General features: G+C 33.1%; 1 protein-coding gene across 1 annotated transcript in view; it reads left to right on the plus strand.

Annotated features, from left to right (window-relative positions):
- The first annotated feature begins 4,120 nt into the window (after positions 1 to 4,120).
- The window catches only part of LOC106478517 (prolyl endopeptidase FAP-like), a 290,108-nt gene continuing 277,061 nt past the window's right edge, over positions 4,121 to 17,167 (plus strand). The window contains exon 1 of the mRNA XM_022382141.1: positions 4,121 to 4,453. Coding sequence (XP_022237849.1) covers positions 4,337 to 4,453 — 117 coding nt within the window. The 5' untranslated portion in view covers positions 4,121 to 4,336. The remainder of the gene's footprint in view (positions 4,454 to 17,167) is intronic.

Genomic DNA, 17,167 nt, shown 5'->3' on the forward strand with positions numbered 1-17,167 from the left:
AAACATCACCAACGCACGCACGTAAGAAACAACCAGCAGAACAATTACTGGTACTATTTATTTGAACACAATAGCTTAGTTTACTCCAAAGTTTCTGGTTTGTGTATAATCTGTCTATTTACCGGCCCGGCATGGCTAGGTTGTAAAGGCGCTCGACTCGCAATCTTTTAGCCGTGGAGGCGTTATAACATGACGGTCAATTCCACTATTCGTTGGTAAAAATAGTAGCCTAAGAGTTGGCGGTGGGTGGTGATGACTAGTTGCCTTCCCTGTAGTCTTTCACTGCTAAATTAGGGACGGCCAGGGCAAATAGCGCGCGTGTGTAGTTTTGCGCGAAATTCAAAACAAACTATCTATTTACGTATATCAGAAACAACTCGATTCTTATAAAGTCACAGAGAGACACGTTGAGAGAAAGTTGCGTGTCGAATTATGACGTGATATTTTAATTTCTCATCGAAATTTGAAACCGTCGCTGGAAAACAATTTCTAATTATTTTAACGGAAGCCCTCTCCACCTTTTCCCACGTATTTAATAATTGCAATAGAAAGAATCTGTGAGATTAAAACTTTGAAACACTGCTGATGTAAGTTGAAATAGCTTCTTTATTTTTAAGTTTTAGTTCAGTCGCGCGGAACGTTCTTAAAGATTAGCAGTTAACAATTGGACAACGTTCTAGACACACACACAAACAACAACAGCAAATAATATTTATAAATCAATCCTATTGTCATTCGTTTAAAATTGAGATGGAAGATGGGGGAGGGGGAAAGCTAAATTAAGCTACAGTACACCCAGCTGTTAGGGTTAGCAAGATTGTGTGGTGAATATCAACGAAGTCGCCAGAAAGTATACATGGTTTTGGAATATTGTTTTGAGTCGGTCTTATTTCGTTATTCAATGCTATTACTGCTTTTCTCTCATATGATTCTATGGTATTTGAAACAGATTTAAGTTTTGGTTTTGTTAATGCTTCTACCCATTAAAAACGTATAAACTTAAATTCGAATTATCATGGAAGAATGGAAGTACCTGTTTTTAATATAATTCATTACTGTAGTAGATGCTCTGGACTACAAGTATGCTAAAGTAATTAGTAATTGTCTGAGGCAAATTCAACGACGTAACAGCGCTTTCGAGTTTCAATTTTACACTTGGCTGTCTTCCAAATGGTCTTTTATTTCACTTTGTTTCGTGTAGGTCAGGCAACAAATTCTCAACATGGAATAGAAAGTAGTAAGCCAAATAAAGAATAATTATTCTATAAGTCATTATCATTCTTTGTTTCAGTTCTACACAGACTGTATTATAATAGTGAGAATGATAATCACCCAATAAAAATGCATTTTTAGGCCTAAAGTTTGTGACGACAGACACGGTTAAATGCAGATGTTAACTGCAGTTAACTTGATTTTATCGTACTCCTGTTGGTTTCTAATTCCTCGCCAGATTTCGGTGTTTAAACAATAAAAATTAATTTTTGGTTATTGTTTTCGTTACCTATTACGTTATTGTATCATAGTCATAGTTACTAAGCAATCACTTAATAACTGTTAGTAAGTATGGTTATGAACTGACATCTTTCGACTACATTAATCAATCAAGAGTGATTGCACACGTGCACCATCCAGCCCGTCTGTTATTGTAATCTCTTCCATAATAATCATATTTATGGTTTATCACATAGTAGTTACTGTTGATATGGCAGTCAGAGATGTGACGTCACAGAGCAGTCATAATGAGATCTTTCATTGGAAGAGTTGCATTTTGTCATGTGATAGTCAGGGTTGTATCCTGTCATGTGCAAGTCAGAGTGGTAGTCTGTCATGTTGCAGTCTGAATACAATCTATCAAGTAGGCGTCAGTGCGCCCTCTCCCGAGGGGATTACCGGTAAGATGAAGAACTTATAACGCTAGAATTCGATTTCGATACTTGTAGTGGACACAGCACTGATAATTTATTGTGTAGCTTTGTACTAAAATAAACAAATGGATATGTGAGGCTGTAGCTTTGTACTAAAATAAACAAATGGATATGTGAGGCTGTAGCTTTGTACTAAAATAAACAAATGGATATGTGAGGCTGTAGCTTTGTACTAAAATAAACAAATGGATATGTGAGGCTGTAGCTTTGTACTAAAATAAACAAATGGATATGTGAGGCTGTAGCTTTGTACTAAAATAAACAAATGGATATGTGAGGCTGTAGTTTTGTACTAAAATAAACAAATGGATATGTGAGGCTGTAGCTTTGTACTAAAATAAAGAAATTGACATGTTTTTGATGTTAAGCACAAAACTACACGATGGGCTATCTGTGCTCTGCCCATCACTGGTATCGAAACCCGACTTTTAGCGTTGTAAGTCCGCAGACATTCCGCTGTGCCATTGGGGGGGGGGGCGTATTCATGTAGATCTTTATTAAAAGGTCGTCTTTAGTTTATGTAATAATTAAAAAAACATTGTGTAAAAGTCAGATTTTTATGGATGATTGCAGTTTTTAGTAGATTTTTTTAAAAATAATAAGCCCTATTTTGGTAAAAAATCGGTTTCGGGTTTGTTAAAATAGAAGTATATTTTTGTTTTAGACCCATTAGAACGCCAGTAATTTTTTTTGTTTCTAAAACAAGAACTGCTATGAAAGCTAACTTTTATTACAGTAAAAGTCTTGAAATATTGTGTGAAAATAATTTGCTTTTAATATGGATAAGACGCGCTTCGTACTTTAGGGCTGTAGATGCGATATAAGAGCTTCGATTAAACATCCCACTATTCGATCAGACAACAGTAGCCCATAAGTTGATGGTGGATGCTGTTGACTAGCTCTTTACTCTTAACTTTACCAGTTCAAAATTAGAGACGTCTATGCGCGAATAGTGCTTGTGTAGCTTTGTGCAAAAATTATAAACAAAGAAACAACGTGACTTTGAGAATTAAGTTTTATTTCAGCAACAATAATTTGAGCCAGATTAAAAGCGAGTTATGTGTAAGTTGTAGGTTTATTACATTAGGCCTTGTTTAAACTTTAAGTTTTGTTTTACTTTTAATACAGTTTGCATGTATGTTGTTTTCTATTTTCTAACAATGCTGTTAGTAACACAAAGGTTTCTGTTATTTCAAGTCAGTAAGGCACAATTGAAGGGTAAAACTATTGTATTATGTAGTTCTTAATTAATTTAGTTACTTACCTTAGTTTTCCCGAAAAGGGGGCCGAAGGCCACCTGGAGGGGTCTCTTGTTTTAACCACTCGCCCCACTTGTTGTGTTGTCAGTCAGTAGACACTAAAATGACGCCACATAAAGGACTCTTAACTTTGCAATTTGTATTGTGAATAAAACGTGTGCATGCAATGAATCACGAGAAGAATTATGTACTCTGTAATCTACAACATAGCATGACATATGGCAAGAAAAATAAATATTTGTTACTCTTAATTTTGGTTTTATTTACTCTTGAAACAGAACACTTTCGGGGATGCTGCGCAAGTACATCTAATTTCGTATATTAACATATGCACGAAACTTCATATTGTAGAGATTCAACCAGCTCTGATTGGTTTACGCTTTCTATAGTATCCTAGAATGCTTCCCAAATAACACATTTTTTTCTTTTGACCGAATATTTTCTACGTTATTTTTCTGAGCTTTGTAATACTCCCTACAGACTGTCGAGGCATCTTTAATTGGTTCTGTCTAAACGGAGGGATACTTTACACAGATATTTCAGTAATTAAATATATTTAATGGTATTATGTTGCTTTAATACGTGGTTTATGCTGACTGATTTTCCTGGCTGAGCCGTTCATATTGAGTGGTATATGTAACTTTGCTTGAAAACCGTACATCTATAACATTCTGTGCATAAACAGCGTCTCTGTGACGCCCAGATCCACCACTGAGTAAATTCCAAGTGTTTCTTACTTTTAGTAATTTGTTTTCCTGGTTGAATTAGTCCGTTTTTGGCTTCATAGTTGTTAAGATACGTCTACATTTACTGGTTGAATACGATCATTAGTTTACCACAGCCCCCGGTTGAGCTCATTCACAGCGGGGGTCAAGACAATCATGAGCTTCGCAGTACATACTGCGCTATTCCTTGTCTTGGGTGGAAGGCAGCTGCACTGCAGAAATATCCTCACTCTAGGCTCGGCGAGCGCGGTGCACGCTCCACACCAAGTTCTAGCAAACACACAAGCCAACGTCCTGAAATCGGTAAACTGTCCCGGAGGGTCATACATCAAATTTCACTGCTGTAAAGCTGCCACTCTTCATATTTCCACTGACCACTGGCTCGCACAAAATCATCTATTATTCTCTTCTTTTTTACTAATCAACAATGAACTACAGTGGTACAGGGATAACCTCGGCTCCACCGAAGGGAGGAGGACTAAGGTCCCACAGACAGGGTCACCATGATAAGAAAGAAGATGGCTCTCTTACCGACCAATTTGTGGTAAGTTCTCTTCAGTCCTGAATCTAGGTGAGAATTTACTGTTTAAAGGAAACAGTAGTTTTACTAAGGTGTAAATCTGTTTGAAGAAGTTTACAGACGCAGCATGTCATATGTAATGACTTTTAACTTTAATTTCAGTAAACTGCTATTGAAGCCCATTATTTGTTTTACATTTCAGTACGGAGGCGCTGTTTAAGTGAAGTACTATTGTCGGGGGGGGGGGGACGTATCATGATCTGATACGTTATCGTACAGACATTTCTTTTTCCATACCACCACAGATAAATAACTTCAACATTTTATTTTTCTCATAATTCTAAAGTTCATGCATTAAATTAAATGGTTCTATGAAATAATGTGACACAATTCATAAGAATTCAAGGGTCTATTCACGTAGTTTCGTGTATCGCATCCTGCTTTTTCTTTTTTCGCCTGGAGTAATACGCAATGATTCCTTTTAGTTTCTAAGTGATCTCGACAACTGAACCTGCTACTCAGTATTTGTGAAAGCGTATATGTTTCTTTGCTTTTGCTGACCAAACAGATGACTTGAATAACTTATAATTTTGATCCTTGTTACCGAAAAGAAGAATTTTTTAAAGCTTGATTGCATCCAGCACTCTCATGCATGCAAAGCAAACAGTTTTATTTCCAAGTGGACTTCCAATAACAAACTCCAAATTTAATATAATGGCATGTTGACTAAAAAAAATGTAAAAGAACATTTTTAAACGGAAAAATATAAAGTTCGTCTCGCATATGAATTACAACTAGTACCATATTAAAAGTGCGCAAGAAATTCAGTTATTTTAGTTTAACCAGTTTTTTGGTGTGCAAACAAAAATCGTTTACATATGTCACGTTTCAGAACTAATCTAATAAGTATAGCGAGAGAGTAAGAAACAGTCATACAAGTAAGAATTATTCTAGTATTTTAATACTATAAATAAACGAACTTATAACACCAAATTTATCATGTTTCTTTAACTGGACACCTAACGTTTCACTTTACGACTTCTTCAGGAGTGCTCCACTAAAACACAAACCGTAACTGACAGTTTATATCTAACATTAAAATGTTTTTTTTTATATACACCAATATGCACTACAAATATTAAATAATATATTTTAATATTATCATAAATGTTGTTTGCATTTGAAATGATATTCTTACAATTTTAATTTAGACTCAATAAACAGTCGTGTTCGTAAAAATGCAAAATTAACGTAACAAGCACCGCATATAGCTAACAAAACGATCGTTTTCTCAAATAAATGTTATATAACTAATCTTATAAGTACAGTGTAGAGCCAACAGATACATTCATAAGAAACGTTGTAACTATAATCTTAAACGTGTGTTGTAATCTCAATTATTGTCTTTTAAATCAGATTTAGTTTTTCTAATGAAAACGATCGTATTTGTAAGGAACGTTTTAGAACTAGATTCGTATATTTAGTGGTTACAATAGAATTTGTAAGGAACGTTTTCGAACTAGTTTCTTAATTGTAGCGTTACAATAGTACTCGTAAAGAACGTTTTAGAACTAGTTCCTTAATTTTAGTGGCTACAATATTATTTGTAAGGAACATTTTTAGAATTAGTTTCTTAATTATAGCGGTTACAATAGTATTTGTAAGGAACGTTTTAGAACTAGATTCGTATATGTAGTGGTTAAAATAATATTTGTAAGGAACGTTTTAGAGCTAGCCTCACAAGGGTAGTGGTTACAATAATATTTGTAAGGAACGTTTTAGAACTAGATTCATATGTGTGGTTAGCATGTACTTAGGACCATTAGTATGATTGTTACTCCGTCGTATCGAGAATTACTTAATATCAATTTACGGTATATTAGATGATATGTTGTTATGTGATAATAATAATAATATAATAGAGCAATTATTATCTCGTTAGATAAATATAAAGTCATCTTAACCGGTCTATTAGCACTGAGAAGGATGGAAGATTGCTTGGATGGACTGCAGGGCTTATACAACTTATGAGAGTGTTCAACAATGAGACATATTTACATTGTATTTGTGATATAAATTATTGTAAAGTTGTACACTTGTCAGTGAGTGAGTGATATATATTGGATTATAGAAACTTTTGAGGTAAGTATTTGCATAACTAAATAAATAACGGAAAACATTACAATAATTTAAAGAAAATGGTTAGTCTTGATCAACTAAAAGTTATGTAGTTCAGAATACGGTTGTTCTGATATTGGTATGTTCTCAAACACATGACAGGGAGAACACATTCTTACATAATGTAGGTAACAGCGTCTTCTAGCTTCTCTCGTAATAAACCTTAACGATTAATACATTCAAGTCAGAAGAAATTTTTGTGTGTTACAATCGACAACATTTACAACCGCTACCTTAACAACAACTAGTTAAAAATAGCAATAGATATAAGAAATAGTACTGTATGTATGCAGTATCAATAAACTCTGAATACGCACTCACGATTTCAGCTAAGTATAAGAAACAGTTAAAAGAATCACCACCGTCCTACGGTAATTGTCTACTGCTAAAAACTTGCTGGAATATAGTCGCGGAAATATACGTAGAGACAGCAAACTGAAGTAACGATAAACAATAGCGGCTTGAGTAACGATATGCAACAGCAAAATCAAGAACCTATCACTTGGCAGTTTTCAATTAATGCGTTAGAAAATGCAGGGGTGGTACTTTCCCAACTAACGCACACGCTAGGAAAATACCGATTTTTTGACGGTGAAAAGTGAAGGGCTTGGAAAATTTCATAGCACGAAAAAAATTAGGTTTAAAAGTACTCTCTCAGTTGTTTGCAAATTTCTATGCGATCTCACACTACAGTAGATATCACTTGCAATAATTTTATAGTGTAGTCATAATAGGGATTTGTTTGCTTACTTTTTTGCGATCCATATTTGTATATTTTAAATTTCCAGTTTTTAATTATCTTGTATGTTGGCTTTTTTAATGCACAGCAATGGGCAAATATATGCCTAGAGTAAGACACAACTCCAACAAAGTGCGTTTAAAATTTTACCATTAGAAAAGCAGCCTTTTTAGATAAACCAACTACGTCTAAATCATCACTTTAAATAAAGCTTCGTGTCTTTTAAAGTACTTTTTTACTGAATCAGGTGGCTTTGTGCCTGGGGTTTCGTGTAAACACGCGTATAACACGCGTAGAGTACAAAAGCAGTCGCTCAAAACAACATCACATGTATTATTTATTTATAACCACGTAAATCAACTTTCAAAGAAAAATAACCAACTTTTGAATAGGTAATGGCATACGCAGAGCTTCATATAGTACATCTGTCTAGGTTTTGGTGCAAAATATCCAGCCAATTTTGCTGTAGGCTTGTGAAACAATAATATTAATAGAAATATGAACAAATGGGCAAATTTAGATATTGCCTACAATTATGAAATCACTTATTTTGTTTATTATCAATGTTTGGGTGGTCTTAACTTTTGAAAAGGAAAGTTTTGAGTGTTTTTTTTTCAAGAATAAATCTGCTTTTTAAAGTGGTTTTTACCCGAATGTTCTATTAGAGTTCTAAGAAAATTCCTGTGCGATCGCTATTATGAACCACTATCGTGATTCATGATATTATTAACAAAACATGTTATCGTCAATACAAAATACGTAATTTGGTGTTTCAATTATTTAAGCATGTATCAAACTATAAAAATTACCAATATCCGTTTACAAGAACTTTGATAGTAGTGTCGAGAATAATACAAACTTGTAACTTAGTTTTCATAATAATTCAAGCTTGTATCTATCTTAATATTATCAAGCACAGAAATTTAGGACTTAGTATTATTTTTTACCCATAGTATCATTAACTATGAAAATATGCCCTCAGTTAAGGTGGCACATACCCCTGGCCTAGAGTATTCATAATATATTTGGAGTAGATTATATCTTTTAATAAAATATCTCAATAAAAAAATGAAAGAAAAAATTATTTTGTGAAACAAGTTTTTTAAATCCAATAATAAATAAGTGATGAAGCTTTAACTTTTGTAAAAAGCAGCAACTGACCTGGCTGTTAACGAAGATATTTTAACTGACTTGGAACTAACCAGAAATGCTTATTAATTTTGTGTGCAATCGTATTAAAGCTATATATAATATACCATATGTAAAATACTTAATTCTGGAAAGGGTTAATAGATATTAAAAATATGATATAATAACACATTCATATTTCAATGTTTTGATGACCATAAAGTGCTTCTGAAGGAAGGTATTTTAATATCGTAATGGAACTAACTAAATACAGGTAGAAATTAGATACGTTCTTCTACAGTCATAGATATTATCTGATAATAAACTGAAGAAGCATAGATAGAAATTTAAATACTGTTTGAGTTCCTTTGTTTTAAAACTTTCGCGCAAAGTTCTACACAAGGTTGAGCTTCGCAAACCGTTCCTAATTTCGAAGTGATAAGACTAAAGGGGAGCAATTAGTCGATAGTAAACACCGACAACTCTTACTTAATCGAATGTTATGTTTTGATTGTCACATTTATAACTCATATATGACTCAAAATTACGGAACTTTTTTTTTTGGATACGAGACGCCAACCTTGAACTATCGGATTCACAGTCCGATCATGTGAATCCGATCAATGAATTTAACACATGCAGGAAGAAATTATAGGCATTATTTGATAATAGACTGAATTGAAAAAATCTAGTTGAAACTAAAGTTTTTATTAGAATAAGTTGAAAAAATATTGTGGCTTGTATATTATAAAAATATACAGTTATGGAAGCGTGTCATTACTTTAAAGAAAATAAAAATATAATAAATTGAAATTATAAAAGATATTTTAGATATTAATTTGAAGTAAGTATAAATTAAGACAATTATATGATAATCGACGAAACAACTGTAGACTGAAAGAACGGTTGTTATTTTGCAGAAACTGAGCAAACATACATTCAAGTTAGTTATATTATTTGACATTTCTTTTAAGTACCAAAAGTAAAAATTATGAAATTTCAATGATAATAAACAAGACGAACTCTTGCTCAAATTATGGATTTTTTAAAAATTAAAATATATCATAGTACAATGAAGATATGTATGAAGAGCATGATGGTGTTATTTCAGAGTTGTATCAATATAAATATAACAGTACTGTCTGTCTGTGTTAAATACATAAAACTCATTCTATATAGGTATAAAGAACAAAATTAAGGCGAATCACCATCGCTGCATTGGTCTTATTTCCAATATATTTTTCGTACTCGATTACAGTTTACCATTACTACTGTCGTTCATTCCCTTACCTTTATATGGCTGTTCTACATTTAGGTGATATGTGTGATACCGGGTGGTAATTAAACAGATTACTTCTAGATTATCGTTGCTCTCCGATATTTGACGATACGTTGAATGACATATAGGTTTAAATCTTAAAATAAATTATAGCTGATGGTCAGTTAGACAAAATTAATGCTCTGACGTTATCAGGCAGTAAATTGAACTAAACATAAGATTTATTTTATAAGAAAACAAACAAACTAAAGAAATACACACAGAAATAGAGTGCTTTTCTGACAAGACTAGCCCATAATAGATGAGTAGTTTTCCAGCAAAGCATAACGGAAGAAAAGATCTAAGACATACCATCCTCGTCCCTTGAAATTAAAGATTTGGTAAACATACCAACATCGTCCCTTGAGATTAAAGAATTGGAAAAACATACCAACCTCGCCCCTTGAGATTAAAGATTTGGAAAAATCTACAAACCTAGTCCTTTGAGGTTACAGATTTTTTCATGATATCCTACCCGTCTGATTTTTGACAGTAAACTGGATTATAAGATCGGTAGCTACCAGTTTATAGAAACATTAATTAATACGAAGGAATAATAGCCGTATTGATATATAGGATTTATAGCATCACAAACGTATCACCAAAATGCACTAATATAGGTAGCTTTCAGCATTACTGGCATATTTCCAGGTTATCTTACAACATTGCTGATATGAGACTGTAGCTGACAATGTTGGTAACAGATTGAGTGATTAAGGATATGTGTAATTTACGGTGTTATTGATATATTTCCAGGTTATCTTACAACATTGCTGATATGAGACTGTAGCTGACAATGTTGGTAACAGATTGAGTGATTAAGGATATGTGTAATTTACGGTGTTATTGATATATTTTCAGGTTAGAGTTATACGAAACTTATACAGAATTAATTAAGTATATTCTGTTATGGTTACTCGAAGTTTGAGTTACTGAGGTAAGTAATTCCATTGTAAGATGTATGTAGTTCCTAGTGATTCTTAAATAGTGCTAGCTAACGGTTATGCGTTGTTAACGATGTTACTGACGTATTACCATGTTAGCATGTTTCAGGTTAGTTATATGCAATGTACAGTGGTACTAACATGCTTCAGATTAATTATATGTAATATAAACTGTTATTAACATGTTTAAGGTCAGTTATATGTAATGTACAATGGTACTAACATGTTTCATGTTAGTTATATGTAATGTACAGTGGTACTAACATGTTTCAGGTCAGTTATATGTAATGTACAATGGTACTAAGATATTTCAGGTCAATTATATATAATGTACAGTCATACTAACATGTTTCAAGTCAGTTTTATGTAATTTACAGTGGTACTAACATGTTTCAGGTCAGTTATATGTAATTAACAGTGGTACTAACATGTTTCAGGTCAGTTATATGTAATGTACAGTGGTACTAACACGTTTCAGGTCAGTTATATGTAATGTACGGTGGTACTAACACGTTTCAGGTCAGTTATATGTAATGTACAGTGGTACTAACACGTTTCAGGTCAGTTATATGTAATGTACAGTGGTACTAACATGTTTCAGGTCAGTTATATGTAATGTACAGTGGTACTAACATGTTTCAGGTCAGTTATATGTAATGTACAGTGGTACTAACTTGTTTCAGGTCAGTTATATGTAATGTACAATGGTACTAACTTGTTTCAGGTCAGTTATATGTAATGTACAATGGTACTAACATGTTTCAAGTTAGTTATATGTAATGTACAGTGGTACTAACTTGTTTCAAGTTAGTTATTTATAGCTTACGGTGTTAATGGCGTGTTTCTAAGTTAGAATTATGTGTAGCTTGCATTGTTACTAGAATAATACTTTTTATATTTATAGGTACGTCAGTGTAAATACCACGTTCCAAGACTAGAATTTAGCATAGTTAATAGTGTTACTCATTAGCTGAGAGATTAATCAAACGTATTTTACAGTTGTACGTACAGACGTAATTCTATGTTAGAATTGTACATTTTTAACAAGTTACGGATAGTTTTAATTTTATAGTTTCGCTTAGTCTGCAACTTCTTTAATAAATTATTGAGTTTTCTGTGCGTAATTTACAACATACTGACGCGGTAGGTACAAATTATACCTAACCTTGTTTAAAACTCTGGCCAAACAAGAATACAAACGTTTAAGTTAAAAACAAAGTCTACAACAATATATGTTATGTGAAAATAGTTAAGTTAGAAAGGTGAAGTGAAAGTTTAGCGAAAAACAACATCTTGTTAAGTTGACCTGTGGCTTTGAACTTTTATTTTTATTTTGCCTCAGGCGTTTCTGAATCTTTAAGTGTCAACCGTAGAATATCATTTTTTTTGCACAATAAGTAACATGCATTACCAATAATGCATGTTTTCAAAACCAGAAAAGAACTTTTTTGGTGTAAGTTTCATTTAGAATAATTTCATTTTATGTCAGTTGTAATCAGAGATGATTAATAATAAAAATAATAATAATAATTTAGAATCAAATGATACCACGAGGGGGCACGCCATCATTTTGTTGATGCTGAATGCAGCTATAATGTCTGTGGTTGAATGTTTATGACAGCTTACACACCGACTTTGTTTTGGGGAAAAACGTTTTCACCCAAATAGTCATTTGACAAGCCTGAAGGGGGAATTCCAAAATAGTCATTTGACGAACATGCAGGTTGAAGTGTTTAAGCCATTGTTATTTTTGACATTAAATTTCAGCTATTTATTTTTATTTCTTGGCAAACGAAACTTGACATTCTGATTACCTATAATTTGTAAACATACGCCACGCTTTTGATAACGCCAGCACCAGTCCTGAAATGCTGGAAAGGCGTAATGTATATATATACATGTATATAAAGACATCAACATGTGATCAAGCAACACGTATGGTTTTTCATGTTGGGTACGCCCCCCCCCCAGTGGCACAGCGGTATGTCAGTGGACTTACAATGCTAGAAACCGGGTTTCGATACCCGTGGTAGGCAGAGCAGATATAGTCAGTCCGTTGTGTAGCTTTATTCTTAACTACAAACAAAAGTTGGGTATGGAAAAAAATATATAAGAAAATACTATTTTGTAGAACGTTTGTTACTACTCGGCTGTGAAGAAGTGTAAAGCTATTATTCTATTTTGTAGAACGTTTGCTACTACTCGGCTGTGAAGAAGTGTAAAGCTATTATTCTATTTTGTAGAACGTTTGTTACTACTCGGCTGTGAAGAAGTGTAAAGCTATTATTCTATTTTGTAGAACGTTTGTTACTACTCGGCTGTGAAGAAGTGTAAAGCTATTATTCTATTTTGTAGAACGTTTGTTACTACTCGGCTGTGAAGAAGTGTAAAGCTATTATTCTATTTTGTAGAACGTTTGTTACTACTCGGCTGTGAAGAAGTGTAAAGCTATTATTCTATTTTGTAGAACGTTTATTACTACTCGGCTGTGAAGAAGTGTAAAGCTATTATTCTTTTTATCACCACTTCTCGTCTTTCGATCTCACATAATATTACGTGACTTTTGACTTTAGTTGTATATAAAGGTCAAAGTGCATATATGATGGTTATAGAACATAAATTTGATTGTATTTTGAGCTTAATTCACTGAATAGGCTTAGAACTATGTGCTACGTACCTGCCTAAAACTTTATAAGAAGTAGATATCAGGAAAAAGAAAGACAGAAAAGAAAAAAGAAGCAGGTGCATATTTATAGAATCACCTTTATAAGTACTCATTCGGAACAGTAAATTATGATAAGACAGTTTCAAATGTTGTAGAAACATACATATATATATATATATATATAGTCGTAGGCAGTATTATCAGTTCCCACAAAATGGAGACTCAAACAAACTTCAATTCCCTCAATTTTAGTCGTCGTTTCTCCTATGCAGGTATGTATTACCATTTTTATTAGTAGCTTTTTGAATGAGTAATTTTATCTGCATAACTTTTTTCTTAATTTATAAGTGAAACTCACTATCTTTTTTTATAATAATAGTATGAAGATATCCCGAGAGGTTATACCACTCATGTAAAACAGCTGATAGAGATATCAATTAAGATATTAAAACAGCGAATTCGAAGATCCAAGGTTGGAGTCGCGATATATATTTTTTTATAACTGTGACAGTTATTTGGTTAAGAATAGCAAAATAGTAACGAGTGGTGCTGACCAGTTGGCCTCCCTCTGGTCAGCAGTTGTAAACTAGGAATAGTTATGTTTGAACCGTCTACTCCGCCGTTTTGCCCATAATGTTTCATTTAGTTCTGCCCGGCTGTTTCGCTCCTGATATTCCATTCAGGTTCGAATTACCAACGCCTTTACTCCTTCAGTGTTTCTTGGGTACCTCATGAGTGTTTCTGAAAATCTTGAGTAGCGATACTTTGGTTCAGAAGCTGATTATTTTGTAACCTCACGATGCAAGAACACTACAGCATACTATAAGTGAAGGTCAGTTGGCTTCTTCACTGCAAGTAAGTTAATTCCTAAAATTATTTCCTATCATTGAAGTATTATTTAAGTAAAGTTACTAACTTCTACATTAAATTATTTTTTATCTGCAATGTTATAATTTATGTTTATATGATTCCTTGTACTAACAAATAAAGAAAACTACTTTTCAAAAAAGGAAATAAATGTAGGTATGGCTAATATCAATCCTTCAAAACAAACAAGATGGTAGGGATACCATTTGCATCATCTCTACATAATAGAACAAGCACACAGTGTAGTAGAATGTTAACAGACAAAAATAGGATAAATTAAACTCAATTGTGATTGAATAGTTATATATGTATATATTGTTATAAGTCGCGTATATCTAGTATGAAGCACAAAAATGTGTGTTTAAAGCCATTACGTAACCAAAACCAATTTAACTCTTTGGCAGGGTCTGGTGGTTAGGACACTCGACTCGCAACTTGCGAGTTACCATTTCTAATCCCATCACCAAACATGCTCACCCTGTCAGCTGTGGGGGCGCTTTAATGTGACGGAAAATATCACTATTTGATTAGAGTAGCCCAAGAGGTGGCGATGGGTGGTGTTGACTAGTTACATTCCATCTAGTCTATCACTTCTAAGTTAGGGATGGCTAGCACAAATAGCCCTCGAGTAGCTTTACATGAAATTCAAACAAACAAACAAACAAATAACAATTTGCGATTTTATAGTAATTTCGTATTAACACAAAACGCACTTTGAATCAATGGGGGGGGGGGTAAATATGATGAGTAAACTAAGCTTGAGGGGGGAGGCGTCCTTGTCGACTCCCCAAATGACGTTCCTGTAAAGATATGCTCATACAATAATTATTACATTGTGATAGTGGCCTTGAATATTACATTATGATAATATAAAGTCGAAAATATAATCCAAGTCATGTTGTGTACGAAACAAGCAAAAACTAAAGACAAATATAATTTAAATAATTTTAATTGTAAAAAAAAATTCGTTTGCAAAAGTATGTTGTAAGAAAAATGTAACATTTTATTAAGTGGATAAGGAAGTCCCACTGATGTATCTCCAATGGCTGTAGCGTTCCCTAACATACATCTAACCGCTATTCGGTAAAGTTCGATTTTAAGATATTATCATTAATCTTTCAGAAATGGTAACTTTTCTTGATTTGACTTCAACATGTCACACTCATCTTTTCAACATCGCGAAACCGTCAGATGTAATCACATTGAACAAGTATATTTATGTTAAATAAATTATTGACCATCAGTGAAGGACATCCTCGACTGGACTTGGCTTTCTTCTAACTGTTTATTTTTCATATTTACATATAATGTATATATTTTTTATGTTATATTACAAGCGATCTGAGAAGGTAATTCTCGTTTATTTCCTATTTTGCGAGAAAGGTTATGTTAATTGATAAATGAAGAAATGAGAAAGTGCCTTAAAAGCAACGTTTTTAAAACAGGTACTCGTTAATTCATTCTCATTTTCATGACATTTCTAATTTGGTGCAGCAATATATTACAATTAATTCGTGTTGTACAGTAATGAGACGTGGTGTTATTTCTTTTAAAAAAAATCGATCCTGTTTGGGAGAAGCGTAAAGTAATGTTAGATGATATGATAACAAATTTTATAAACCACGTATTGCATTGTCTTATTAGCAACTAGATCAAATTATAAGTCTTACGACCGTATGCAAAACCTTATGTGTTATAAAATGTTCTGTAGTTAAGAGTCGAAAAATTAATTATTTAGAAGTCTTACGACCGTATGCAAAACCTTATTTGTTATGAAATGTTCTGTAGTTAAGAGTCGAAAAATTAATAAATTCGCTGATAATACGGATAAGAAAGGAGACTGTGATGTTCAAAATAGCTGAACATGAAAGAGAAAAACAAACAAACAAACAAAACAATATAATTTGCTAAACTACTCAATATTTTTAGTGTCCAAATGATTTTAACAGCGCAAGTTTTAGGCTTAGAAAATGTGATAAAATATATTTGCTGCTTTTTCTCACAATTTTCGGTCTGTCAGGAATTATAACCTAGATATGTCTGAAAATAGGAATTTAAGATAAATTTTTACTCACTTCTAGACTAAATAACAGACTTTTAAGATACAAAAAAACTTCCGTCTTACGTGGTGTTTAGTCACTTTTCCTAGGCCTAAGAATTGTTCATGGTTTAGCAGCTTAGGCATTTAACACCATAATAATGCATTATGCTTGCTACCCTTATTACAGTTCAAATACAAGGTACAAGGTTTGTTTCTCACGTTATTGTTAAAGTTGATATTAGTCTATAGCTATAGCAATATTTTATTGATTTTATAATGTAAACAATTCAGTAATATTTATTAAAAAATGCTACAATTCATTACTGGTATTTATATCATATAACTCGTCATATTCCAAAACTGTGTAATATCGGCTCAGAAGGCACATGAAAAACCTTCCTGTGTTTATAACTTATAGTCTATGAAATAATGTAATCGATGGTATGAATTACAGAAATTATAAGTTTAAGTACGTGTTTCCATTTTTATATAGATCATAAGTGTTGGTGTGTTTGAAGGTAAGCACTAAAATAACACAATGGACTATCTGGGCTCTGCCCACCACGGGTATCGAAACCCGGCTTCTAGCGTAGTAAGTCTGCAGACATGCCTCTGTGCCACTAGGGGGCTGAACATAAGTGTTTGTTAAGAAATTATTATTCTTGTTTTTCTGGAAATTATAGATTTTATTCAATTTTTATAATAATGGAAATAGACTATTTTAGCGTGATATTTTTTCTTAAAGCTAGGATATCCCGATGGGTCAGCTGTAAATTACGGACTTACAACGCTAAAATCTGGGGTTCGATTTCCTGCGGCCCGGCATGGCCAGGTGGTTAAGGAGCTCGACTCGCAGTC

The sequence above is a fragment of the Limulus polyphemus genome, unplaced genomic scaffold (assembly GCF_000517525.1).
Source record: "Limulus polyphemus unplaced genomic scaffold, Limulus_polyphemus-2.1.2 Scaffold220, whole genome shotgun sequence".
Classification (NCBI taxonomy): Eukaryota; Metazoa; Arthropoda; class Merostomata; order Xiphosura; family Limulidae; genus Limulus; species Limulus polyphemus.